Genomic DNA, 23761 nt, shown 5'->3' with positions numbered 1-23761 from the left:
TCTCTGTTGAAGTGGAGGCAGTTGCAATTGGGTGACGGTCTGCGAGAGGCTGTTTTCATTGGCTAGGAGATACGTCGATCAAAAGCAAGCCAGGAACAACACACTGGAGGACCTCATTCCTTTAGACGTGTCCTGCTTGACAATTTTTATTTTCTGTAAACTAAGGCATTCTTACAAACACTTGCGACTTCTGAATAAATAAGACACTGGTAGTATGAATGTTTTTATTGAAGTCTTTAAAAACAAACTGTAAAAAATAACTTTTTAAAAGCGATTACATTAACAGAACCTACTGGGAGAAAAAAAATATTAAAAAGTAAAGATGTAGAAATACAGAGGGCAATCAAGCACACAAGTGCATACATCCACACACAACCAGCCCACAGAGTGTAGGAAAGTTGGTGTCCAATACTACAGCCAACTTGCACATTTTTCTGTTCAGTAGCATAAACTGTTTACAGACACACAAAACCCTCTTACGAAAAAATAATTACAAAATAAATTTAAGAAGTTGCAGGGAAAAACACACCTGCAAAAGTAATTACTGAAGTTACAAAAGTACCAACAAAAACAAAACAATCTCTACAATCATTTCTAATATAAACAATTTTTGAATATATTCAAAATACTGCTAGATCAATTATTCTGTTCAAAAACTGAAGGAGACTAAATGTGAACCACCGTGGATATGCAGTTGTGCTAACTTAAAAATTTTCATTTCACATTTTATTCCCAAAAATTGGGCAAAACCAATCATAAAAAAAAAGAAAAAAAAGAAAAAAGGTGTGGATGAGTGGGGTCAAAGGACAAAGTAAACGTAACCAGGATAAGTCATTTAGTGCTTCGTTCAATACATAGGTATAAGACGTTCCCTTTTTTTCTTTGTTCAACTGTGACATTAAAAACACAATCATGAAGTTTGGAATATAAGATGTCTTTGATGAATTAGTTAGACATGATTTTGTTTTTTTGTTTTTTTTGTTTTTAAATCAAAACAGGAAAAAAAAACCCAAAAACATCCAGAAATCTCTCCATCCAACAGATCACATCATTTACTGGGGCTGAAAAGAGACCACAGACACAATGTGATTAGTCTTTTGCATAAAGACCAGTGAAATGTTCTCATATTTTTACTAAATTAAGCAAATATTTTATGCAGAACCAACTTACAACAACCATAAAGTGCTTTAAATCCTATGTACATGAGAATTCATTATATTTTATATTCAATTTGATACAATTTTAAATTTGTTCACAACATTGTATACAACTAAATAAATAAGGTTTCTTCACTCCCACTATGTTTTTCTAGCTTACATTAATATTACGAGAATTCTTGTACCGAAACTTTAAAAAAAAAAAAAAAGACCATGAAGAAATTTATTTTAAAGGAAAGCTAACAAGTCACAAAAATTAAAAATATAAAAAAATATATTACAGCACTAACATGGTTTCATGTAAAAATCAATGAATGTGTGGTACCTGTTGTCCCGGCTGGGGAGCAGCTGCTTGTCCAGGAGCCTGCCCTGCCTGTCCGTAGTAGGCAGCCTGCTGTTGGTAGTATTCAGCCCAGGCTGCGCTGTAGTCCTGCTGTCCACCAGCTGCAGCCCCCCCTGCTCCAGCTGATGCACTGGGTGTTGCCGTCCCTTGAGTGCCTGCTGCTCCTCCAGTTGGCTGGGCTGAAAAACATGCAGGGATGTTTAGCACTGAATTAAATGTTATTTTATTATTCCAAATGTTAAAATAAAAATACTTTATTACTCAAGAATAATCTGATAAAGTGAGATGCAAGTACATTCTGCATTTCATTAAAAAAAAAAAAAAAAGTCCCTTCTTCTGAAACACTCGGTGTTAAAAGGTTATGGTTGGCTCTGATGATGCGGCTCTAACAGGTCATAGCCAACTGAGTTAATGAGCCAGCCGAGTTAATGAAACTAACCAACACCTTCATACAAATGTTGCAGGATTTAGGATTCATCAAGGAGAGTGTGAGGTCCCTTCTTGTAAAAAGCTTCAGTGTTGCATTTTCAGTTTAGTTTGTGATGTACCACCTCACTTCCTCCATCTCTCCCCCCCAGGATGGAAAGTGCTGTGCTGGTGTCTACTTATAAAATCCACAATCATGTCGTTTGTCTTGTTTGCATATTCCATAAAGTGACTGTAGAAGAGCTCTGACAGTTCTCTTTACTGATCTTAATCCCAATCACTGAAACACCAACAATGGCGACAGTTACATGTTTTTTTTTTTTTTTTTTTTTTTTTATCAGAATCAATTATTCGGAATTATTATTCTGAATTAAAGTTCTCTGGTCTGTTTATCATTTGTTCATTTAATATTCAATTCAAAATCGGGAAAAAAAAAATTTGCTTGTTTTTCATTTTTCTGTTAGAAATCTGAAATTCTAGGTGGACTAGTCTAAGAGAAGTACTCCTTTGTGATTGGTCTGAGTGTGATTGTGTTTCCACATGTCTGGGTCTTGTAGCTTAATGCATGACATGACGTGTGTGTGTGTGTGTGTGTGTGTGTGTGTGTGTGTGTGTGTGTGTGTGTGTGTGTGTATGTATGTATGTATATATATATATATATATTATAATATATATATATATATTATAATATATATATATATATATTATAATATATATATATATATATATATATATATATATATATATATATATATATATATATATATATATATATATATATATATATATATAGTGATAAATAGGAAGAGAAAATAAAGATATGTTTTATAGAAGATTTACATAATAATATTATACATTATTTTATAAATATTTCATAGAATAAATTGAAATGAATCATAAATCAAGATGAATTCTAAATATCACAAATAATTAAAGTATCATTGCATATGTCTGTAGAGGTAAAATACTGTATTTAAAAAAATGTTGCGGTTTTGTTTTTTTGTTGTTTTTTTTTTATTTTTATTTATTAATTCATGTATGAAAGGGTTCATTTTTCTCATGGCCCTAATAATTTCTGGGAACAATTGAATTCCTTAAGGTTCATTGATCAATTTCTTTGTAATTGATCAATCTTGCTTAGTATGTTTTTAAAATTCTTAAAATCATGGTCAGTATAAGTTTGTACTAAGTATACCCTAAAGTAGTGTTTGTCAACCACTGTACCATGGCACACTAGTGTGCCCTGAGAAATTGCACCTCATTGGTCTAAAAAGCAGCTCTGTGTTCATTCAAACCGGCCCCAGTGAAAAATAATAAAATTCCTTTTTCTTGTGTTTATCGGATTTCTATTTAAGAGGCTCTGACTTCATGGACTTTATATTAATAATATAGATTTAAAAAAAAAAAAAAACAAAAAAAAAAAAAAAAAACATTTTGGTTAGGTGTACCTTGTGATTTTTCAGTGAAAAAAAGTGTGCCCTGGCTCAAAAAAGGTTGAAAAACACTGCCCTAAAGTAATGACTGAATCATTAAAAACTTAGACGTGACAAGACTGTTGATTAAAAAGAAAGATCTTAATACGTTGCAGGAAAGAATTTCAAATATTCTAAAGCCTGATCACCTATTTCTAAGGATTAAAAGGGTCCAATTCAGGACGGGGTGTAAAAACATCATCAGGCAATTTTTCTAATAATTCAAAATAAGTAACACACACACACACACACACACACACACACACACACACACACACACACACACACACACACACACACACACACACACTGTGTCATTGGATCAAACTTACTCATGCCCATTTTCTTATAGTACTCTTCCCAAGCTTTAGTGTAGTCTGGCTGACCTCCAGAGGCCTGTGCCGCTTGGCCCTGGTCCCCTGGTGCTGCTGCAGCAGGGCCACCTGGACTCTGGGCTGCCATTGCGCCCCCTGGCTGTTGGCCATAATATTGTGCATAGTAGGCTGCCCATGCTGCATTCGGATCCGTCGCTGCCTTACCTAGTGAGGGGAAGATAAAAAACAAGTAGGAGAAAGAATTACGTATAGAAACAAGTAAAAAGGGAAGAGAGTGTGAAATATAATGGCTCTCACTGGGGTCATGTGGATTAGGGGCTTGCCACTGCTGGTAAGTACTTCCCCATCCCTGAGGACAGTACTGTGGACCACCAGGTGCAGATCCACTATGAAAACAGACAGGACAGCTTAAGACTGCTTCTCTGCTAATGACTGAAACTGCTTACTGATGTTAGTTAAAAATTCAAGAGTGCTTCATGCCATTTGAGTTCAACATACTGGGGAGCTCCACCAGGCGGCCCAGCGTTATAAGGAGCAGGATTATAGGGATCCATAGGACCACCTGGACCGGGACCACCACCCACTGGTAACAATGGAGCCTGGGAAAAAAAACTCAGAAGGTTAGCATTCACCAATGAGCTGTTTGTTTTAAGTGCGAAATGCCCCTCTAATTTGCATGCGACTTTAACATACCTCAATTTTCTCTTCTATAAGTTGCTTTGCATGGTCAATCTGTTCTGGAGACCCCCTGATGGTGAAAAGTTTGAAGTTTGGGTCACCGTTCGGAGGTGGCTGACGAGAGATCTCCACGAACGCACCGGTTTGCTGGTTGATGGACTTGACGTTCTCTCCTCCTCTGCCAATGACCAACCCACATTTGTGAGCAGGAATGGAGAAGGTCACTTCTCCTCCCGGAGGACCCCAGCTACCCTGGCCTCTTCCCCACCCTCGACCTCCTGGAGCCATTCCTGCACCAGGACCTGGAGGACCCTTTAAAAGGGAAAACCACACAGCAGCTAGTTTACCAGGTGCCCTTTCAATAATCTGAATGTTAGTGTTAAAGACTTTAAAAGAAATCAAATGCTTCCTTCAGCACTTACCCCCTGGCCACCCTCCTCTCGGGCACGGATGCTCTGCAGCAGGTCAGTGATAATTGAAGCAGCATGTTGACACTGGTCTGGAGGGCCCATAATATGGGCAATTTTTTCAGGACCTGTACCATCATCTGTAAATCATAAACATAATATTGATGAGGTGTTTAAACAGAAGATGAAAAACCAAAAGAATTAACTTAAACGGAGGAAGTTTCCTTGGCACAGTGTAAATTACTCTAGTAAAACTTTTAAGAGTGCATTCACACTGGAGACGTTTGATCCACTGCTTAAAGTAGTGTGAACAGTTATTCGCACCCTGGGGAAGACCAAAGAAGTAAACACTCATTTACTTTAAGTCAACACTGATACAGTTTGCTTGGAGTGTGAAAGCAAGCACAACATCCAGTTAAATAAAGAAATTAGGACATAAAACACATCATAGGGCAACTTTGGATCGCTTGCTGCCTCTCCTGCTGCTCTTACTGTACTGCTTCTAGTGAAAACCTTATTAGGTTTAAACACCAAAGCAAAACCAGAAATCCAAGACTGCATGTTTTTATTGTAGCTCCAACTGTTTACCTGTGGAGAACGACAAAGCCATAGGTTTTAGGGTTTCAGTTCTGGCTACTTGATGACCAAGTTTTTTTTCTTCGTCCTGCTTTCTTTCTGCTCAATCAGGATTCTTTTTTTTTTAATCACCCCTAGTGAGAAGCTGATGTTGTCCAGGTACATTGGTCCACTTGAGTAAAGTGCTGTGTGAAAAAAGATACCAGACTAAAAAGTGCTAAATATTTGGGAGATTCCTGGAGATTGAAGCCCCCATGACCATCTCATGTATGCACCCTTAATATCAGTTTTGAGGAACTATTTATCTTTGCTGCACTTGGGTCACAGTCTTTGTCTGATCAAAACCAATGGAGCTAGCTTTGCTAGTACAAGAAGAATGTTTTGTTTGAGCTTAAAATATAGATTTACAGCTGTTTTAAAATTATGTAAACTTTATGTAGACTGAACTTAACAGAATATCAACTAAATATGAAGAAATAAACTACGTATCAGGTGAGAGTGTGAGATTTCTCTTGATTATTCCAGTTCGGTCTTATCCTTTAATATCACTGCCGAGCTCAGGATCAAACATGGCATCCAGATTGCATGTAGAGCTTACCGGGTTTAAACTGTATCTTCACTCCAGCATCACTCTGTATCTTCTTTATCATTTCCCCATTTCGACCAATCACAACTCCCACAGACTGTCTAGGAACCGCTATCTGTGAAATTATGTAAAACGTGAGAATTAGAAGAACTTTAAAGGCCATTTATTAAAACTGAAACCCATATCCAGTCATAAACACACTTTTCATGTAACATACTTCGATGCCACCTCCTCCCATCCTTGATCCATATTCATTCCTGTCTCCGAAGCCACCGTGATCCCTGTCACGCAGGATCTCGTTGACCATCTCCTTGGCTTGCTACAAAGGTAAGAAAGAGAAGAGGTGATGAGAGGACAAACATGGACCTAATACCAACTCAACACCATAGTTTGTGAACAAAATACCTGCACTTTATAGGGGTCCCCTATGATCCGTAAGGGTTTGTCTACATTGGGTGGCTGAGATCCATCTTGAATTAGAATCATTTTCACTCCAGCCCGTTCCTAGAAATATGTTAAAAAAAAAAAAAAAAACTGATTAAAATCAAATGGCAAACTAACAAGACAAGCAGGAATGAGTCACATTGTTCACTCTGTAAACTTAGGATTTCCTATACAACACTTTTTTAAAACTTTATATAACAGTTCAATCACAGCAAGCCATGAGTCCTACCTGTAGCTGTTTGATGGTCTCTCCTCCCTTGCCAATAATGAGGCCAGCCTTGCCTGCAGGGATGATCATCTCTTGCATGGAACCTGGCTGTCCGTTGCTCGAATCATGACCCCTGGATACAATGTCGTCTAGAAATGCTTTAGCTCTCCTGAAAAAAAAAAAAATCAAATTATAGAAAGATTAAATGATTTAAGGGACCAAAACTAAAGTAGCATACAAACAATTTAAGGTGGGCTCAATCTAAACTGAGTTGTTTGTTGGAAGAATCAAGTATACAATTCTAGGCATGCTTTCTGTATATTTATTCCAGCCACATGTAAGACTGGGCAATATTTGTTTTATGACAATTTGTTTATATAAAAAAATCTGGATTTACACAACTGGTTTATTTCAGACAAGCCAGAAAGTGGGGAAAATAGCTGCGGACAAGCAAAAATTTGCTCGGTCAGCAGAATATTTTGTTTTCAGGATAAACTGTGGGTTATAATGAGGCTCGACAATTTAACCATCCACTTTAACACCCAAATTTTCAAGTTCTTTATTTACATCTGCAAAACATAGTTCTCCCACTTTGGTTCTGGCTGAACTGGTGTGAACACAGGTTGGTGCATACACAATGCTGTGTTGTACAATGAGATTTGGTTCATGTTTAGCAATGTTGCATGCACAACACCAGGGGTACTCAATTTGGTCCTACGAGGTGCAAAATCCAGCAGGTTTCCCATATGTCCTTGCTCCAACACAACTGACTGAAATTATTGAGTCTTTGTGCAGAATCTGAGTGGCTGATAGATCCATTTATTTGATTCAGGTGTGTTGAAACAGGAATACAAGGAAAACCTGCTGGATTTCAGACCTTGTAAACCGAATTGAGTACTCATGCACTACACTTTTGAAATTTTGGAGTCTTTAGGCCCCTACCCAAGAAACTGAACCCTCTCTTTCAGTTTCTTCTGAAAATAAGATTTCATTATTTTACAAATGAATGTCAAGAGAAACCTACTGTATGGCATCTGGCGACCCCGTTAGAGAAACACTTCTCTCAAGAAGACCGGCACTGTCTGGGAATTAATGCAACAATTTATTAAATTAATGGCAGCTGAAGAGTTTATCACATCCCAAGAAACATTAGGAAAGAGTATGAAATGGACACATAGCTCACCATGTGCAATTTGGACCTTGCAGCCAGAGTCTTGTTGGATTTTATTAATCTGTTCACCTCCTCTGCCAATAACTTTAACAACAACAGCAAAGACATTTTTAATTTAATACAAAAACATGTAACACAGACAAACCTGAATAGTTTAAGAGACGCATGTCCTTGTACTCACTGAGCCCAACCATGGCATCCGGTACCCTGTACTCTTCTGTCATTGTAGAGGACCTGGCACTGCAGGTACATGAAGCACAAACATTATTGAAATGACGTCTTTCAAAAACATGCTCATGCAAAAAAAACAAAAAAATTATCACATACCTTTGTTGGGACAAAGCAGCTAACTGTGCTTCAATAGCTATAAACAAATAAATAAACAGATTTAGAGTTGATTGGAAACTGAGCAGAGAAGGAATTTGTGTTGTAATCAAAGACTATTTAACATACACATTGCTGAATCTCTTTCACTCTGTGATGCTACCTTCTTTGCATTTGGCTCGTCTGGAAGATGAAAAAAGAAGAAATGAGGGAAAATTACATTAAAGTGAATACACAACGGAGAAACACACAGTGCCAGTGTGTTCTGATTTCCAACCTGCTTCTTCCAGTGATCGTTTCTGTGCAGTGAATGGATAACTTTCAGCTCCGTTGTTTGACACTGGTGGCACACCATCTCCACCAATTTTTGCTGCAATCTAGAAACAGCAAATAATTAAACCAGACACATCTGCAATGCTGTTAAGAAGCACTTTTAGAAAAGACTACTTATTAATTTCTTTGGGCAACAAGTGATAAGTCAAGAGAAGACTTAACATAACTGATCAGACTGCAAGCAAATCAGATCTCCACACTGTCTTGCCTGGAGATCTGATTTGTTTTCAGACATCACTGGCTGCTCAAAGTGGAATAACATCATGGAAATCCACAATATGGCATTAGTCAGCAACAACTTTTATAAATGTTAGTTATTCAAAATGCAAGAAAAGTCTAACTTTCTAGTTTATTCACGTCAGTGATCTTATTAGGTGCGTTAATTATTGGGTGGGAGGTTGTAAATCCATACAAAATTCTGCTTATATTGTCAGAAAGATAGGTAGATCTTGCGGTTGATTACTGGCATTTATAGTGCACTTTTCTTGGTTCATGTATGCTAAATATTACCATTTCGTGTTTGTATTAATAACATATATTGTAGTATAACTATATAAAATAAAAAGGAATATTACCGTGTGAATTGATTTACATATATGTGGGCCGGGAGGATAATGGACCTTCGTTATCGCCTTACTGTTAACTATAGTTAACGATTAACCTAGCAAACGTAGCTTATTTACGCTTAATTTAACTGAAAGATTGGGTTTTATTAGATTATATTCAACAAAAGAATTAATCTCAAGAAAAGTCGTCGCTCCCTGCCCCCTGATAAACATTTCAGTGCATCTGTCACCAAAAACGTGGGGCTGAAATGAATGGCACAGCTACTAGCTAGCCTGCTATATCGTTAACTTATGCTAACGTCAATGAAGCTAGCAGCTACCTAGCTCACCGGCTGTCTCCTCTTATAGTTAAATTACCTGTCTGGCTCGTTGTACAGCGTCTTCAAAAGCATCCTTTTTCAACCCAGCACCTACTCCGTTAGATGGCAAGCCGCCGTAATCAGACATACTGCTCTTTACAGACAAATAGACACACACACGCGTGCGCGCTCACACACACAGGGGACAGGCTGAAAAGCTTTGTCCGGGTCGTGCTGCGCAGGAGCGGGAAGGTTAACAGGAGCAGACTGGGGACTCTGATGTGAGTACAAGCCAGCACGCCGGCAAACTTCCCGTGCTTAAAATAACCAATCAGTGCTTCCCCCACCCCGGGGTTTCGTCCTCTCTCTTCTTCTTGAGTGTTTTAACAGCAATGGTCCATCGATGCAACGCTGAATATCGCCTCCCTCTGAATTCAGTACAGGCCAAAGAGTGGAAAATATGTCTGAACCAGGTCTGAACATAAGTCTGTTTTATTATCCAGACACTACATTGGAAATGTTATTTATATATAGAATTTTAAATGATGTCTTTATTTATTCACAGACATGCTAATGTAGATTATGTCTTGTTTATTTCTTCAAAACAAGAAATATAAGTATATCATTCCCAATGACTAATTAAAAACTTTATAGATAATAGCTGATAGGGATGTTTCTTACTTTGCTGTTGCAGTTTCTGATTTCACATACTAAATGAGAAAACTACCAATAGTTTGAAAGCACTTCTATGAGTAAATCTATTTTTGTTATTTTTTAATTGTACAAATTATGGGATACAGGTCAAAAAGAAAAAAATAAAGGATGAAGACAGTATATGACAATTAACTTATTAGTGTGATGAGTAACCAAAAAAAAAAAAAAAAAAAAATCTGCTGGAAATTGCAGGCAAAGTATGTTCAAATCATATGTGAACATTTGCAGTGTTAGTAAAAATCAAGTTATGTCCAGGATCAAACATGATTTGATATTCCGTATTGTTCACATATGTTGACATATTTACACTATTTTTTTAGAGAAATATCAATACACCAGTTAAATTAAAAGCATTACAAGTGGTGTAAAAAGCATAAAAGAGAGCACAAAAGCAAAATCATAATAAAATCATAGATTATATTAAAATAATAAAAACAAGATCAATTAAAAGTTGCTGTGCAGATTTCATGCATAGGCGCATGAGGAAAAAAAAAGTTTTAAACCTGGATTTAAAAGTATCTACATTTGGTGAAGGTTTAATCTCCACTGGAAATTTGTTCACCTGTTTACAGCATAACAGTTAAATGCTGCTTCTCCATAATTAGTCTGAACTTTGGTCTGGACTAGTGGACCTGATGTATGTTAACATTGGGTGGGAGAATGTAAATCAAAACAAAATTTATGTTAAAAATAAATAAATAAATAAAAAACAAATAAATAAATTTAAAAAAAAAAAAAAAAAAAAAATATATATATATATATATATAAAATATATATATATATATTTTATTTATTTATATATATATATATATATATATATATATATATATATATATATATATATATATATATATATATATATATATATATATATATATATATATATATAACTCTGTTTGAAGAGTTCTGCTAGGTAGAATATCTGGAACACATAAATTATACTATTTTTGTCACAAAAAACAATGATGAGCTTGAACCTTGAATTTCCCCTCTGGGATGAATAAAGTATCTTTGATTTGATTTGATTTTAACCAAAGCGACCTCAGCCCCAGAGGTAGTAGAGTCCACCCCTGAGTCCCCCAGCTCTGCTTTCTCATCATAAGTCATGTTGGTAGGATTGAGGAGGTTTTCAAAGTATTCCTTCCACCGACCCACAACATCCCGAGTTGAGGTCAGCAGCTCCCCATTTCCACTGTACACAGCACTGACAGAGTACTGCTTCCCCCTCCTGAGTCGCCGGATAGTGGACCAGAATCTCCTCGAAGCCGTCTGGAAGTCGTTCTCCATGGCCTCGCCAAACTTCTCCCATGTCTGAGTTTTTGCTAAGTGGCATGCTGAAGCCGCATCCCATTTAGCCTGTCGGTACCCATCCACTGCCTCCAGAGTCCCACAGACCAAGAAGGCCCGATAGGACTCCTTCTTCAACTTGACGGCATCCCTCACTGCTGGTGTCCACCAACAAGTTCTGGGATTACCACCACGACAGGCACCAACGACCTTACGGCCACAGCTCCGGCTGGCCGCCTCAACAATAGAGGCGCAGAACACAGCCCATTTGGACTCAATGTCCCCTGCCTCACTCCCGACATGGTTGAAGCTCTACTGAAGGAGGGAGTTGAAGCTCGCTCTGACAGGGGACTCTGCCAGATGTTCCCAGCAGACCCTCACGACACATTTGGACCTGCCAGGCCTGATCAGCTTCCTCCCAAATGTCTTCACCCAAGTGTCCAAAGCATGTGGCCGAAGGTCCGATGATCCAATTCCAAAGTCGATCATAAAGCTGCGGCCCAGAGAGTCCTAATGCCAGGTGTACATATGAACACTCTTAGGCTTGAACAGAGTGTTCGTTATGGACAATCCATGACGAGCACAGAAGTCCTATAACAAAACACCGTTTGGGTTCAGAGGGGGGGACCATGCCTCCCAATCACTCCCATCCAGGTCTCCTTGTCATTGCCCACGTGAGCACTGAAGTCCCCCAGCAGAACAAGAGAGTCCCCAGAAGGAGCACCCTCCAACACTCCCTCCAAGGACACATAGGCACAGATCACAGTCAGGACCCATCCCCCCACCCGAAGGCGGAGGGAGGCTACCCCCTTGTCCACTGGTGTAAACCCCAATGTTCAAGCACCAAGCCAGTGAGAATGCCCACACCCACTCGTCGCCTCTCTGAGCATCTCCAGAGTGGAAGAAGATCCAGTCCCTCTCGAGGCTCTCCTCTGACATTTCAAAGTCCTCTGATATGTTATTTATCCTTATTACATTTACAGTGTCCTACTGAGGATAACACAACTGAGGCACCAAGTGAACAATCTGTTGTAGGGGAAACAGTTTTATTAGTGCTTCCATTTGTATCGCATGTTTCATAGAAATCAGCATTTTCTCAACTTTTGCAAATTAATCTACTATTGCAACATTACTGAAGAAAATCAGTACATGCATGCATTTATTTGCAGATAAAATGTTCCCCAGCTTTATATAGAATTTCTCATTTTCATCATGACAAAGTAGACTCCACAACAATAAAAATACCGTGCAGCACCAGACCTCATTGCGCTCTTCAAAGGGAAGACAACATATACTTTTTCGGCATATGAACTGTATATGGTTGAACATACTTCTTGGTATGGCTTTGGCAGGTTTACTTTAGTAAAAAGTGAAATCTTTGGGTATGTTATATTGAGTATTAATACTTCTAGCAAGGAACCTGTTTTCATCTTCCTTCATTTATTCCAGGTTATCATTTCAGTAAATGAGGACTTCTTTTTGGGTTTCTGTTGTGCTTTCATATTTGAGACAACGGCTTTAAAACGTGTCAGTCTGTCTCCTGAGTTTGATACTTCGCTGCTGTGCAGCACCTTCTGGTTCCTCTCCTTCTCAGCCCTTCGTCTTCTCTATATACCACCTGGTGGAGAAAATAATGCTGAAGGAATGTAAGTTGGCTTCCAGGTATTACTTGTTATGTGGCAAGTTCATGCATGTCTTTGTTTAAGTCACTGCAGTAGAAAGATGCTCATTCTTTAGTATTTTCATAACTGCTGACATGCAGTACACTCCTTGCACTCGTCAGTTCAGGTGGAGGCAGATTATGTGTTATACTTTACAACATTTCTGTTGAGTTTTTCTCACTCTGCCATCTTCACCCTCAAAACTTCAAACTTGCAGTCTCGGGATCCACAGCCAGAACTCATTTCCTCATGCACTGACAACAGATCTGCACGTGCTTGCAAATAAAAATCTACATAAAAATGTCCCTCCTTTTACTACCCATTCTCCTTCCTTCCTCTCCTACCCTCAATGTCCACTCCCATCATTATCCTTGTGTATTCATAGACGACATAGGACACGCTCACAGCGGGGACAACTTTCAGCAGGTTAGGAGAAATGCCTCTATAAAGTCCAGCAACGCCCTCCTGAGTCACAATGTTGCGAAGCAAGGACAGCATGGAGAGTTTAGGAGATCCTTTCACCGAGGCTGATGGGATAGAAAAGGGAAAAGTTTAGTGAAGACATTGTTGATGTAATGAACATTTAACCAACCAGTCTCATCCCCAGACCGAAGCACATGTCAGATGATTTTTTTAAATTCTTATACCCATCGCAGATTATTGCATTTCTTTATTTTCAAGAAGTCCTATGTTATTCTGCAGTTTTGGCTCATTGCTCTGGATTTTCAAGATGTATTCAGACTATTTCTACAACAGGGTTCTTTAGTTTTTTTTTTAGTTTTTTTTTTAGCCAATTATGATGTCTGACTAGGATTTACAGCTCCTTGTAGGAAATGTATACACTTTGAATAAACTATGATCATTTAATCTGTTTTAGTTAATGACTAAATAATAAAGAAGAGCCCCCACCTTCCCAGGAAATTACTTTTGAGTGGGATGGCTTTGATGGTTCAGTAGTAAGTCATATATTCAGACCCAGGGATCTCAAACACCAGTCCATGACCCACGTCCTAAGATGTATTCCTGCTTCAACACACTGATTCAGGCACCTAAAACCTGCAGAACAGTTGCCCTCTGGGACCAGATTTTGAGATCCCTGTTATAACTATGTCCTCCAGTTTGGATGTAAGTATTTCAACAGCAGACATGTTTAGGTGGGATTTGAGCCACTTTTGGCATTTATGGCTCAGTTACAGCACTGGAAAGTATTTTTTAAGCTAGAACTGGCCCCAGTACAGCCATACTACCTTGTGATGATTTCCTTGTGGGCCACATATGGTGGCCATGTCAACACCATAAGTCAAGGCAAAATTTGAGGCAAGCAAAAAAAAAAAACATTTGGGCCATATTAGGGCCAAAGTTAGATTTTTAAAAATGTTTTAAAATAATCATATTAAAATATTTCACATTCCGAGTTTTGCCTAAAGTCATTTAAAATGTTCTTTTAGAAAGCAAATAGATTTTTCCAACCAGCGACTCATGGTTGAAGTCGGTATTAACACAGTATTATCATGATCTCCATCACTATAATCAAACCTTAAACTTCAGTAATATCAGTATGATCGTTGCTATCCTGACCTTGTGCTTGCATTCGTGTGCGAATCAGTGCCAATGGATAGCTTGCCAGTTGCCCACAAGTGCTGGAAACAGCACCACAGCCAACCAGCACCATCACCCCGGGGTCGGCTAAGCCTCTGTTCCTGTTCAGCCAGGCATACTTCAGAGACTGTGAAATAAATGGGTTAGGAGAAGGTAAACAGGTAGAAGCTGCACACTACACGAGAGAAGCATCTCTCTGACCTCGTAGACCGCCAGGTCAATGCCAGCGTAAGGGACAATGCTCAACAAGTTGGGTATGTAGCCCTTGTAGAAGGCAGTGACACCTTCCCGTTGTAGGATCTGTTTGGCACAATCTGCTATTCCTGAGTACTGACCAGTTTTTCTTAGTGTCAGGCGGGTTTTCAACACCTGAAGGGAAGAAAAGACAGGAGATAGAGAGATAACAGCACAAAGAAAGAGGGAGAAATCAGTCTTTTTCATGACATCCAGAAAGGGCATTATCTTAATATAAGATCTGAACATTTTATGTTTATTACCATCATATTACCTCCATTGGATAGATGGCAGTCTGAGCTGTTGCCCCAGCCAAGGAACCAGCAAGAAACCTTTCATGAACCCTTAGAGTCCTTGTCTCATTACTGCCACGCATCTTAGCCTTAATCTATGGAGTTAGGAATCAACAAAAAGAATAAAACACAAGTTTAATGAGTTCTGAAACTGAAAGAAAACAGCGAGCATCACTGGTAAACACATTTAATTAGTCAAACAGGTTTAATCTGTGCTTGTAATTGACTTTCTTTACAAAGACTACGTGTTATGTTCAGTCCTCACCTGTTCATAAGCTGAAAACTTGATGGCAGTCTCTGGGGCGATTTTCAGGACATTCATCCCATTGCCCCTCCACAGCGACCATGCTCCCCCCTCCTTCAACATGTACTGAAAACCACTCAACACATTCCCTTTAAAGTCAGAGGAGCCGTGCACCTGTTAGAGCCCAGAAAGATGCCAGAGGAAGCACACAAACCCACAAATGAAGCTTAGAAGCAACATAGTGAGAATGATTCAGAATCAGAACTGTTCTGAACTGACCTGTCGGAAGACTTTGAGGCGGTCTAAGGGGGCGGTTCCAGTGCGTGACACAGACCCAGCCATGGCTCCAGCCATCAGCTGCCGCCACACGTAGCCAGACTTCTTCTCCTCCTCTGAAAACTCATCTGGAACTGTCAGCTGCTCACCTATATCCAACATCTACTGAAGCCACAACGACCAGAATCACCATTGCGATGCTGTTAAACACACACCATCCTTGTTTCAGTTGTGTATGCACTAGTGTGTGTAACCTTACCATTGAACGCTTCCAGAACCGCGCCACGTCTTCCATGTTAGTGAGAGGGTTAAACAGGAAGTAGTCTCGCCACTCTGTCCAGTCTATCGTCATGGTGCCGTCCTTGTCCATACTTCATAAAAAACAAAGAGGTTAAAGATGAAGGCTGATGCCTCACCAACAACATATGGGTGCTGGTTCTGAAACAGGAAGCTAATGCATCATTCGCTTTAACTAAGCGCGTATGCTTCAGCTTGTCAGCTGAAAAGATGGAGCTCAACAGTCCGTCAGCAGGAGAAGGGAAGATATAAAAAATATTATAAAGATATAAAAACAAATAAATTAAAAAGTTATTATCATTATCTGAATGAGTCTGTTTAACACGATAAATGAATGGAACTATGGTATGCATAGTGAAAATAATTTTTAAAATAATTTTATTACTGCTACTTTACAACTATTTCTATTTTAATTATTATCATCATGACCAGTATGACTATATATTTTCAATTAGTATGATGAATTGTAGATAATTGTTTCTAATAATGACTGACAGCTGTATGAATAGTGACCATGTTATTGTTGAATTAATTGAAATTTGGTGAATGGCTGAAATTAAATATGTGTTGATTTCTTCCTATTCGTTTGGAACAGGGCATTTTAATCATATTGTTTATTGAGTTGTTTTTTTTTTTTATCTATAATTTTTACTTTTGCCTCTTTGTTCAAAATAAACTCTCACCTCCGTTCAGCTGCTTGGTTAACTGTGTCCGAACAAACTAAAGTGTAAATGTGAGGAAAACCTGCCGTGGAAAGAAGCCTTACTGCGGAGCTCCATCCCAACACCTCCGAACTCCACCAGCCACATGAAGCACTTTTGTGTTTGGTATTAAGAAGGGATGGAGTTCAACTAACTCTGGATGTCAAAACATTGTGTAAACCCATCGTAACAACTTGTTTTTCATTATATACAGAAAGCAGTTTGACACAGTACATCAAAGTTATAGTTATAGTTTATTCCTAAACGTAGAGCTTTTTTTGTAGCTTCTGCATGAAAAACCATCAGATTCAGACAGTAGTTCTTCAACTGTATGAGCAAAATAAACTATTTTAGTCTCCTGAAATTGGAGACTAAGAAAAATTTTATGTATTTATCTTTGAATTAGATTTAATATTTACCTCAGTCAACTCAAACATGCCATATAATGAAAGCAAAATATACAACGATGAGTCAGTGACTCTGACATTATTGAAACTGAAACTTTGAACATTTGTAAACTCCATCTATAGTTAATTAGAAACCTAAATTAAATAGCCTCCCTTTCAGTTGCAGTAGTAACAAATGCTCTAATAACTGGTCTGACATGTAAAGCTGCTGGTTGGTTTGTTAATGGAAATGTTCTTGTTCAGCTTCAGGGACCTGCAGGTGTAAAAGGTTCTTACTGGGAGCAGCACGATTAACAGACCTGAGCAAAATCTTGTTAGCATCTTCCAGGCTGATGTTCACACCAATGGAGTGCAGACAGTCACGAATCTCGGCTGCGTCTATTTGACCTGCAAACACCCAGCAGTCACACACACACAATGAGCACGAGAGAATACATAGGAGAAAGAAAATGTTTTACAGTAATAGTGTCATTAATGCTCCATCAGCTGTTTCCTGTGAGCTACAAACCATCATTGTTTCTGTCCAGGCGGTGAAACATGAGTTTTAGCTGTTTTTCGTGGTTACGAAGATAGTGGACAAACTCATCAAAATCCAGAACGCCATCTTGGTTAGTGTCCCCGGCCTTCACCAGCTGACAACACAAGGCAGTGAGAAACAGCTGCTGAGCGCTTGAAAAACATTTGGTCAGGGACCAAAAACATTACAGCAGGACAGCAAGCAGGTTGTAAACATGTGCAGCAAATGCTTTGCTATATCTGTAGTCTTAACGCTGTGGTCAAAAAATCAGTATCTTATTTGAACACAGTGATAGTGTGGAAATGCTTGAAGCAACTCAACTTGACTATGAGTCTTAAAACGGTGTGTTTCAGTTAATAATTCTGAGATATTTAGCTCCACATTCATGAGGAGAATCTCCTGTTCAACCACATCCCGAAGGTGTTGTACTGGATCAAGGTCTAGTGACTGTGGAGAGTGTTTCATTGTTGTGCTCAACAAAGCACTTGGAGATGATATGAGCCTTGTTACAATGTTCATTGTCCTGCTGGAGGAGCCATCAAAGATGGTACAGTGTGGCCATAAAGGAGTGGACATGGTCAGCAACAACACTCAGGTAGGTTGTGGTGGTTAAAAGATGCTAAATCAGTACTAAAAGGTTGAAAGTATGCCGAAAACTTTTCCTTACACAATTACACCACTACCACCAGGCTGAAATGTTGGCCCAAGGCAGGATGGATCCACGTCTTCATGGTCTTTAAACCAAATTCTGACCCATCACACCTGATTATTATAGCTCAAATGGGGACTCATCAAACCAGGCAACTTTTTCCATCTTTTATAATCCAGATTTAGTGAGTCTGTTCTTAGTTGGCAAGAATAGCAGGAGTATGTCTTTCCGCTTTTTGTAGCCCATCTGGTTCAAGGCTGTTCATTCAGAGCTGGTATAAAGCATGCCGTGGCTGTAACAAGGGGGTCATTTAAGTCACTCTTGTCTGACAAACCAATCTGCCCAGTGTCCTCTGACCTCTAACCTGAACAAGGCACTTTTAGTCCAGACAACTACTGCTCACTTAGATATTTTATCTTTAATGGACTGAATTCCATAAACCACAAAGCTGTTTGTGAGTAAAAAGCTTTGGGTAATGATTTATACTCGAAAAGACATCAAGACAGAGGAAAAGGTTACAACTCTCAGCTTACAGGAGCTGGCTTCTTCTACCAAAATAGAAAGCACGCTGCCCTTATAACGTACAAGCACATACACACACTCACACTCACAGATGCACAACAATATTTCTCTCAACGTATTCTGAGGTTTCTTAAGTCAAGAGGGACTTTTGATTGTAGAAATGTCTTTGCGTTTCTTTACAAATCCTTTTCACGTCACATTAACTTTTCTCAGGAACACAGAGAAGGAACAGTGAAAGCAGAAGGAGGAAGGAAAACGTGAGCCAGAGTTTGTACCAAAACAATCAGTCACAGTCAGACTGAGAGGAGCTGGACAGTCTGTGTGTATTCACAACACAAGACTGTGTTGTTGATGCTTGTTGCTGCTGCAAACAACCAAGAACACAAACTGCAGAACAGAGGAAGAACGGAGACAATGCACACATGCTGTCACTGGACGAGAAGGAAAGAGGAGATGATGTGGTGCTTAAATAAAAATGTTTACACACATAGACTCATACAGCAATCATGTTAGACCATAGAAATGTGCATGTGGTAAGAGTCTGTAAGACACTACATAGTGTTCATTCTTTAATTCAATTTCATCATAGCCGGTGTGAATTTATATTATTTCTGAATAAATAATAATAGTGAATAATGTTGGTAGTGTAAATTCTCTTAAAAAATAGTCGATTATACAGGTGCAGGACTGGACAGATTGTCAAATGAGCCATTAGTTACATTTTTATTAATAAAACAGAGGCAACAATTTATTGGTGTTTTGAAAGTGTGAAGAGTCAATGTCCAGCCCTCCCAGAAAAACGTACTAAGACTCCCAGTAATTAAGGCTTGTGTACTCATCAAAACAGTCAGATCTTTTCTAGCAAAAACTCACAGGAAAGTTTGTTTTAATGTAAAGCCAACTCCCCAGTCTGAAGAGTGCAGTCCTTTTGTAATTTGATCTTTTGTCCACAACCATTTGATATCCAACAAGAATGTTGTCATGACCCACCAAGTTAAGAATCACTCTGACCTAGATAATCTGACCTGGGAACAGTAACACCTTGTAGCACCGGCTAATGTCACACAGTGAATATGTACCGTAGTCATCCTCCTCCTCCCCCTTTTCACTGCATTGTATACAAACAAATAGTGACTGAGGTGTTCTGTTGTCTTACTCTTTCCAAGGAGCTTCTGGAGAGCCCTCGGCCTGCCAGTCCTGCTCGCAGTTCCAGGATGTCAATGTGTCCATCTTTGTTGACGTCGAGCTGATCAAAAAGCTCAGCCCAGCGCTTTTCTCTCTGCTGGTCCGGACAAGCAGGTTCACTTTCTTGGCACTGCACCCACGGGAGCCAAGTGCGCTGGGGTCCCATGACTTATCACCAGTCAACTGATTGAAGACGGGGACATCACACACAGAACAGTCCTTTAGTCTGATACACGTTTACGGTGTTTGAAGGCTCACGTGAGGTTACATGATCATTCTGAAGGTTTATAACATGAGAAATTATGGATTAAATGAATGAAAATAATTGCGACAGAACTATTAAGCTGCTAGATTTTTGCTTTTTGGTTTCTAAAATCCCCACAAATGTTATTTTTACCACAAAAAATGTCATGAAGAGATTTAGCTCATTATGTCTTTGTTTTTGGATCTAATATTCAGAACCAATAACCGAGTTGTTCCACGTCAGATTTCACACGTACAATCTCTTTCTGTCTGCAGACACATAAACTGTTGCAGATGAACCAACAGATCCTGTGATGAAATGTTGAGGTTCCTGTTGGCTTTTTATCATGTCTGCCTGAATTTGTTAAGGTGACCAGTCCTGGACAATCTGATGATTCTTATCTACCGTACATGCAGATGATTTGTCCATCTGTCTGTTGTCAATACCCGCTTATTTATTCCAATGGCAGGATGATGGGAGGGCTGGAGCCAATCCTAATGGCAATGTCAACTCTGGACAGGTTGTCCAGTGGATGGTTTGCCTACATGTCTAATTATTTGTTTGATAAAGTTTGGAGATCTTTTAAGAAGACACCAAGAAATCCATCATCTTGGGCTGTTAACGGACTTCTTTGGGGTTTAATTTTGAAACAACGCGGTAATAAGAAAGAGAAGATTACACCTGAAGAAGGTAGTAATGGCGTATTCTAAGTTTATAGATATGCAAAAAACATACTTAAGTATTTCTGAAATTTAAACTACTAGAAAATGGCTTAAAATTATACTTTTAGGTGTAATTTAAGTGTGTCTTATTAACAGGTGCTATGTGACAGAGGATCAGTTTGCCTGTCCACTAATTCAATGAGCTGAACTCACTGTGGTCTATTAATGCAGGTTTGTATGTTAAATGCTGTTTATCTCTCCTTCCTCCTCTGAATTCTTTTCTAAATAATGACAATAATAATGATGATGCTATTTAATGATTGCAGCCATATAAAAAGCTGCTATTTTCATCTGCGTGAGGTTTCTTAGACTCTGAAGACATCCAGGGGAATGAAGCATTTGAAGCATTTGCTGATTACAGTAAAGTGATTGGTTATGATAGCCAATAACAATCAATAACAATGTTTCCCATAGAAGCAGCTGATCGAGGCTGCAGCAGCTTCCACACCGATAATCGCTATTAATCTGATCCTCTCGCAGTTATTGACGCGGTTATTGTCTAATAATAAAACATATGAGACCGTTTGGTGTGACTCACTCTCGGTGTGTTAACGCCGAACCGACCCACCGTCCATGGTTGGATGTGGAGGTTTCGTGACTGAGGAACAGGGATCTGTACCCTTCCCCCCCTAAAAAAACAAAAAAACAAAAAAAAAAAAAAAACGGAGTCAGATACGGATTGAAGACTTAACTCTGGATCCACTAGGTTTCAGGAGGTTCCAGTGTTCACAGCTGATCGTCCTGGTGGATTTCCTTCAGCGACTCTTGTTGACGAAGCAGGAAGCGAGCAACACGCAGCCGTAGTCCAGCAGCTGGACCTGCAGGCGGCTCAGTGTCGATGCTGTTTCTGAGGCTGCTGATAGACATGCCTTTTCTTCTGCCCTGACATTGCAAACAGAGCTCCAGTCAGGTCCATGACAAGCCATATGTTTTGGAAAATGTTTATTGTACGCACTGATGTAACACATAAACCGTCCTGCCAAATAACAGGCAACACACATTTACTCTTAATGATCATTTTGCACACATACTAATGTCACTTAATAACTCTACTTGTTGAAACGAAAATATTAATTAGCCAATCACATGGCAGCAACATTTAGTCATGTAGACATGGTCAAGATGACTTGCTGGGGTTGAAAGCAATGGGGTGCCAAACTTCTGTTCACATGATGGCACTTTGAGGAAGAATCTACATGATGATGTTCATGATACAAGATCTACATGATGGAGTGTTTTTGGTACCAGGCTGGTCTGGTTTTTGAGAAACTGCTGATCTACTGGTATTTTCAACATTTCTAGAGTGTACAGACAACAGTGTGAGAAGCAGAAAGTAGCCTAGGTTATTCTTCTGGATGTAAATACTTTGTTGTCAGAGGTCAGAAGAGAATAGGCAGACTAGTGGGAGATGATAGAAAGGCTACAGGAACTCAGATGACCACTGGTTCCTACCAAGGCATGTAGGATACCGTCTCTGAGCACACAACATGTCCAACCACCTTGAGACAGAAGGGTTACATCAGCACACACCAGCTGCCACTCCTGCCAAGCTAAAAGCAGGAAACTGAGGGTACATATGCTGCTTGGTCTGACAGTCTTCATTTCAGCTGCGACATTCAGATGGTTGGTCAGAATTTGGTTGAAACTACATAAAAACATAGATCAGTGGCTCAGACGTGAGGTGGTGTTAAGATATGGTGGAATTATATATTTTTTGGCTCTTTTGGGCCCCTCAGTACTAACTGAGCACAATATAATTCCATCTTCTGATGGCTGCTTCCACCAGGATAATGCACCAAGTCACAAAGCTCAAATCACCTCCCACTGCTTTCCTGAGTTCACTGTACTCCAATGGCCTCCACAGGAACGGGAGATTTTTATTCAAGGATGTGCATCTTACAAATCTGCGGCAAGTCTGTGATGCTGTAATGTCAATACGGGACAAAATCTCTGAGGAATGTTTGTGACACTTTCAACCTCTGTCACTTATAATTAAGGCAGGGGTGTCATTTCTTGACCTTGGAGGAGATTTGAGGATGTGGAAGCATGTGTTGATTACTGAAAGGGTTTATGATGCAGAAATACATCGGCCCAATGAGTCACTGGGGCTTTGGGCCACAAAAAGACAGGAAGTGGGAACAAATGGTGAAAAAGATTTTCTAAATGCAAGTAGATACGCAAGGCAAGAGCAAAAACATACGCATAAAAATACAAAACAAACATTGACAAATCCACTGATCCAGCATAAAAAGAGTAGTAAAAAAACTTAAAGTACTAACTTAAAAAAAGAAAAAAACAAAACAACACAAAATGGAGAAAAACCAGAAAAACATGCATGCTGGCTAAAGACATCCAGAACAACAAGTGACACAAAATGACTAGAAACTGAAACAAATCAACAAGAGACCCATGAACTGATAAAGAAAATACATCAAGAACAAACACCAACACATCAAATGTTAAAATCACCACAGCAGGCAAAAGGCATGCAAAATTATGCAAAATAAACACCAGGAATTCAGAACAACTACAAATAATTAGTAAATAAACACAGAAGACCGGAGGAACACAGGGGAAGTGATACACCAGCAATGTTTTATATGTGGACCAATCAGAAAGCTGTGTTCATCTTCATCTTGAACATCTCTGAGGAAAAGTTTACATCAAATATTAGAAAGAGATTTTGCACGAGAAATCCAATTAGATCAACCTCTTGGTTCGTTATGCCAACTTTAAACCTACTTAAACCTAAACTCTAACATCATTACTTATGTTGGAGCAATAGTTGTATAACTGCTGCATCATCCATCATCAGGGAGTCTGCTTATCCACTCAGCAGCTCTCAGACTTCTCCAGAGATAAACAATGTTGTTGGTCCACCTGC

The 23761-nt window shown here is 39.1% G+C and overlaps 2 protein-coding genes across 4 annotated transcripts; both read right to left on the bottom strand.

Moving 5' to 3' along the window:
* Positions 1-240: 240 nt before the first annotated feature.
* On the bottom strand, positions 241-9545 carry khsrp (KH-type splicing regulatory protein). 2 transcript variants are annotated; one of them, XM_079238383.1, is made up of 18 exons: positions 9384-9545; positions 8405-8504; positions 8257-8310; positions 8131-8167; positions 7985-8043; positions 7816-7887; positions 7657-7714; positions 6654-6801; positions 6386-6484; positions 6198-6299; positions 5993-6095; positions 4834-4958; positions 4427-4723; positions 4232-4332; positions 4031-4119; positions 3785-3937; positions 1483-1679; positions 241-1061 (listed from the first exon to the last, which is right to left on the bottom strand). In XM_079238383.1, the coding sequence occupies exons 1-18, from the start codon at positions 9471-9473 to the stop codon at positions 1053-1055; spliced, it is 1893 nt and encodes a 630-aa protein (XP_079094509.1). In that variant the 5' UTR covers positions 9474-9545; the 3' UTR covers positions 241-1052. The 2 variants fall into 2 exon arrangements, with proteins under 2 accessions (XP_079094509.1, XP_079094508.1); XM_079238382.1 differs by having other exon boundaries at positions 243-1061; positions 3731-3937.
* A 2821-nt stretch (positions 9546-12366) lies between these two features.
* Positions 12367-21649, bottom strand: slc25a23a (solute carrier family 25 member 23a). Of its 2 annotated transcripts, XM_079264966.1 has the most exons (12): positions 21416-21649; positions 19883-20094; positions 17547-17670; positions 17338-17425; positions 15893-16004; positions 15637-15795; positions 15379-15531; positions 15095-15208; positions 14788-14955; positions 14566-14713; positions 13332-13514; positions 12367-12944 (listed from the first exon to the last, which is right to left on the bottom strand). In XM_079264966.1, the coding sequence occupies exons 2-12, from the start codon at positions 20075-20077 to the stop codon at positions 12934-12936; spliced, it is 1455 nt and encodes a 484-aa protein (XP_079121092.1). In that variant the 5' UTR covers positions 20078-20094; positions 21416-21649; the 3' UTR covers positions 12367-12933. The 2 variants fall into 2 exon arrangements, with proteins under 2 accessions (XP_079121092.1, XP_079121091.1); XM_079264965.1 differs by having other exon boundaries at positions 12367-13514.
* Positions 21650-23761: the final 2112 nt, after the last annotated feature.

Source organism: Telmatherina bonti (genome assembly GCF_933228915.1).
Source record: "Telmatherina bonti genome assembly, chromosome: 3".
In the NCBI taxonomy this organism is placed as follows: domain Eukaryota; kingdom Metazoa; phylum Chordata; class Actinopteri; order Atheriniformes; family Telmatherinidae; genus Telmatherina; species Telmatherina bonti.
This window is presented reverse-complemented; position numbering and strand designations above follow the sequence as displayed.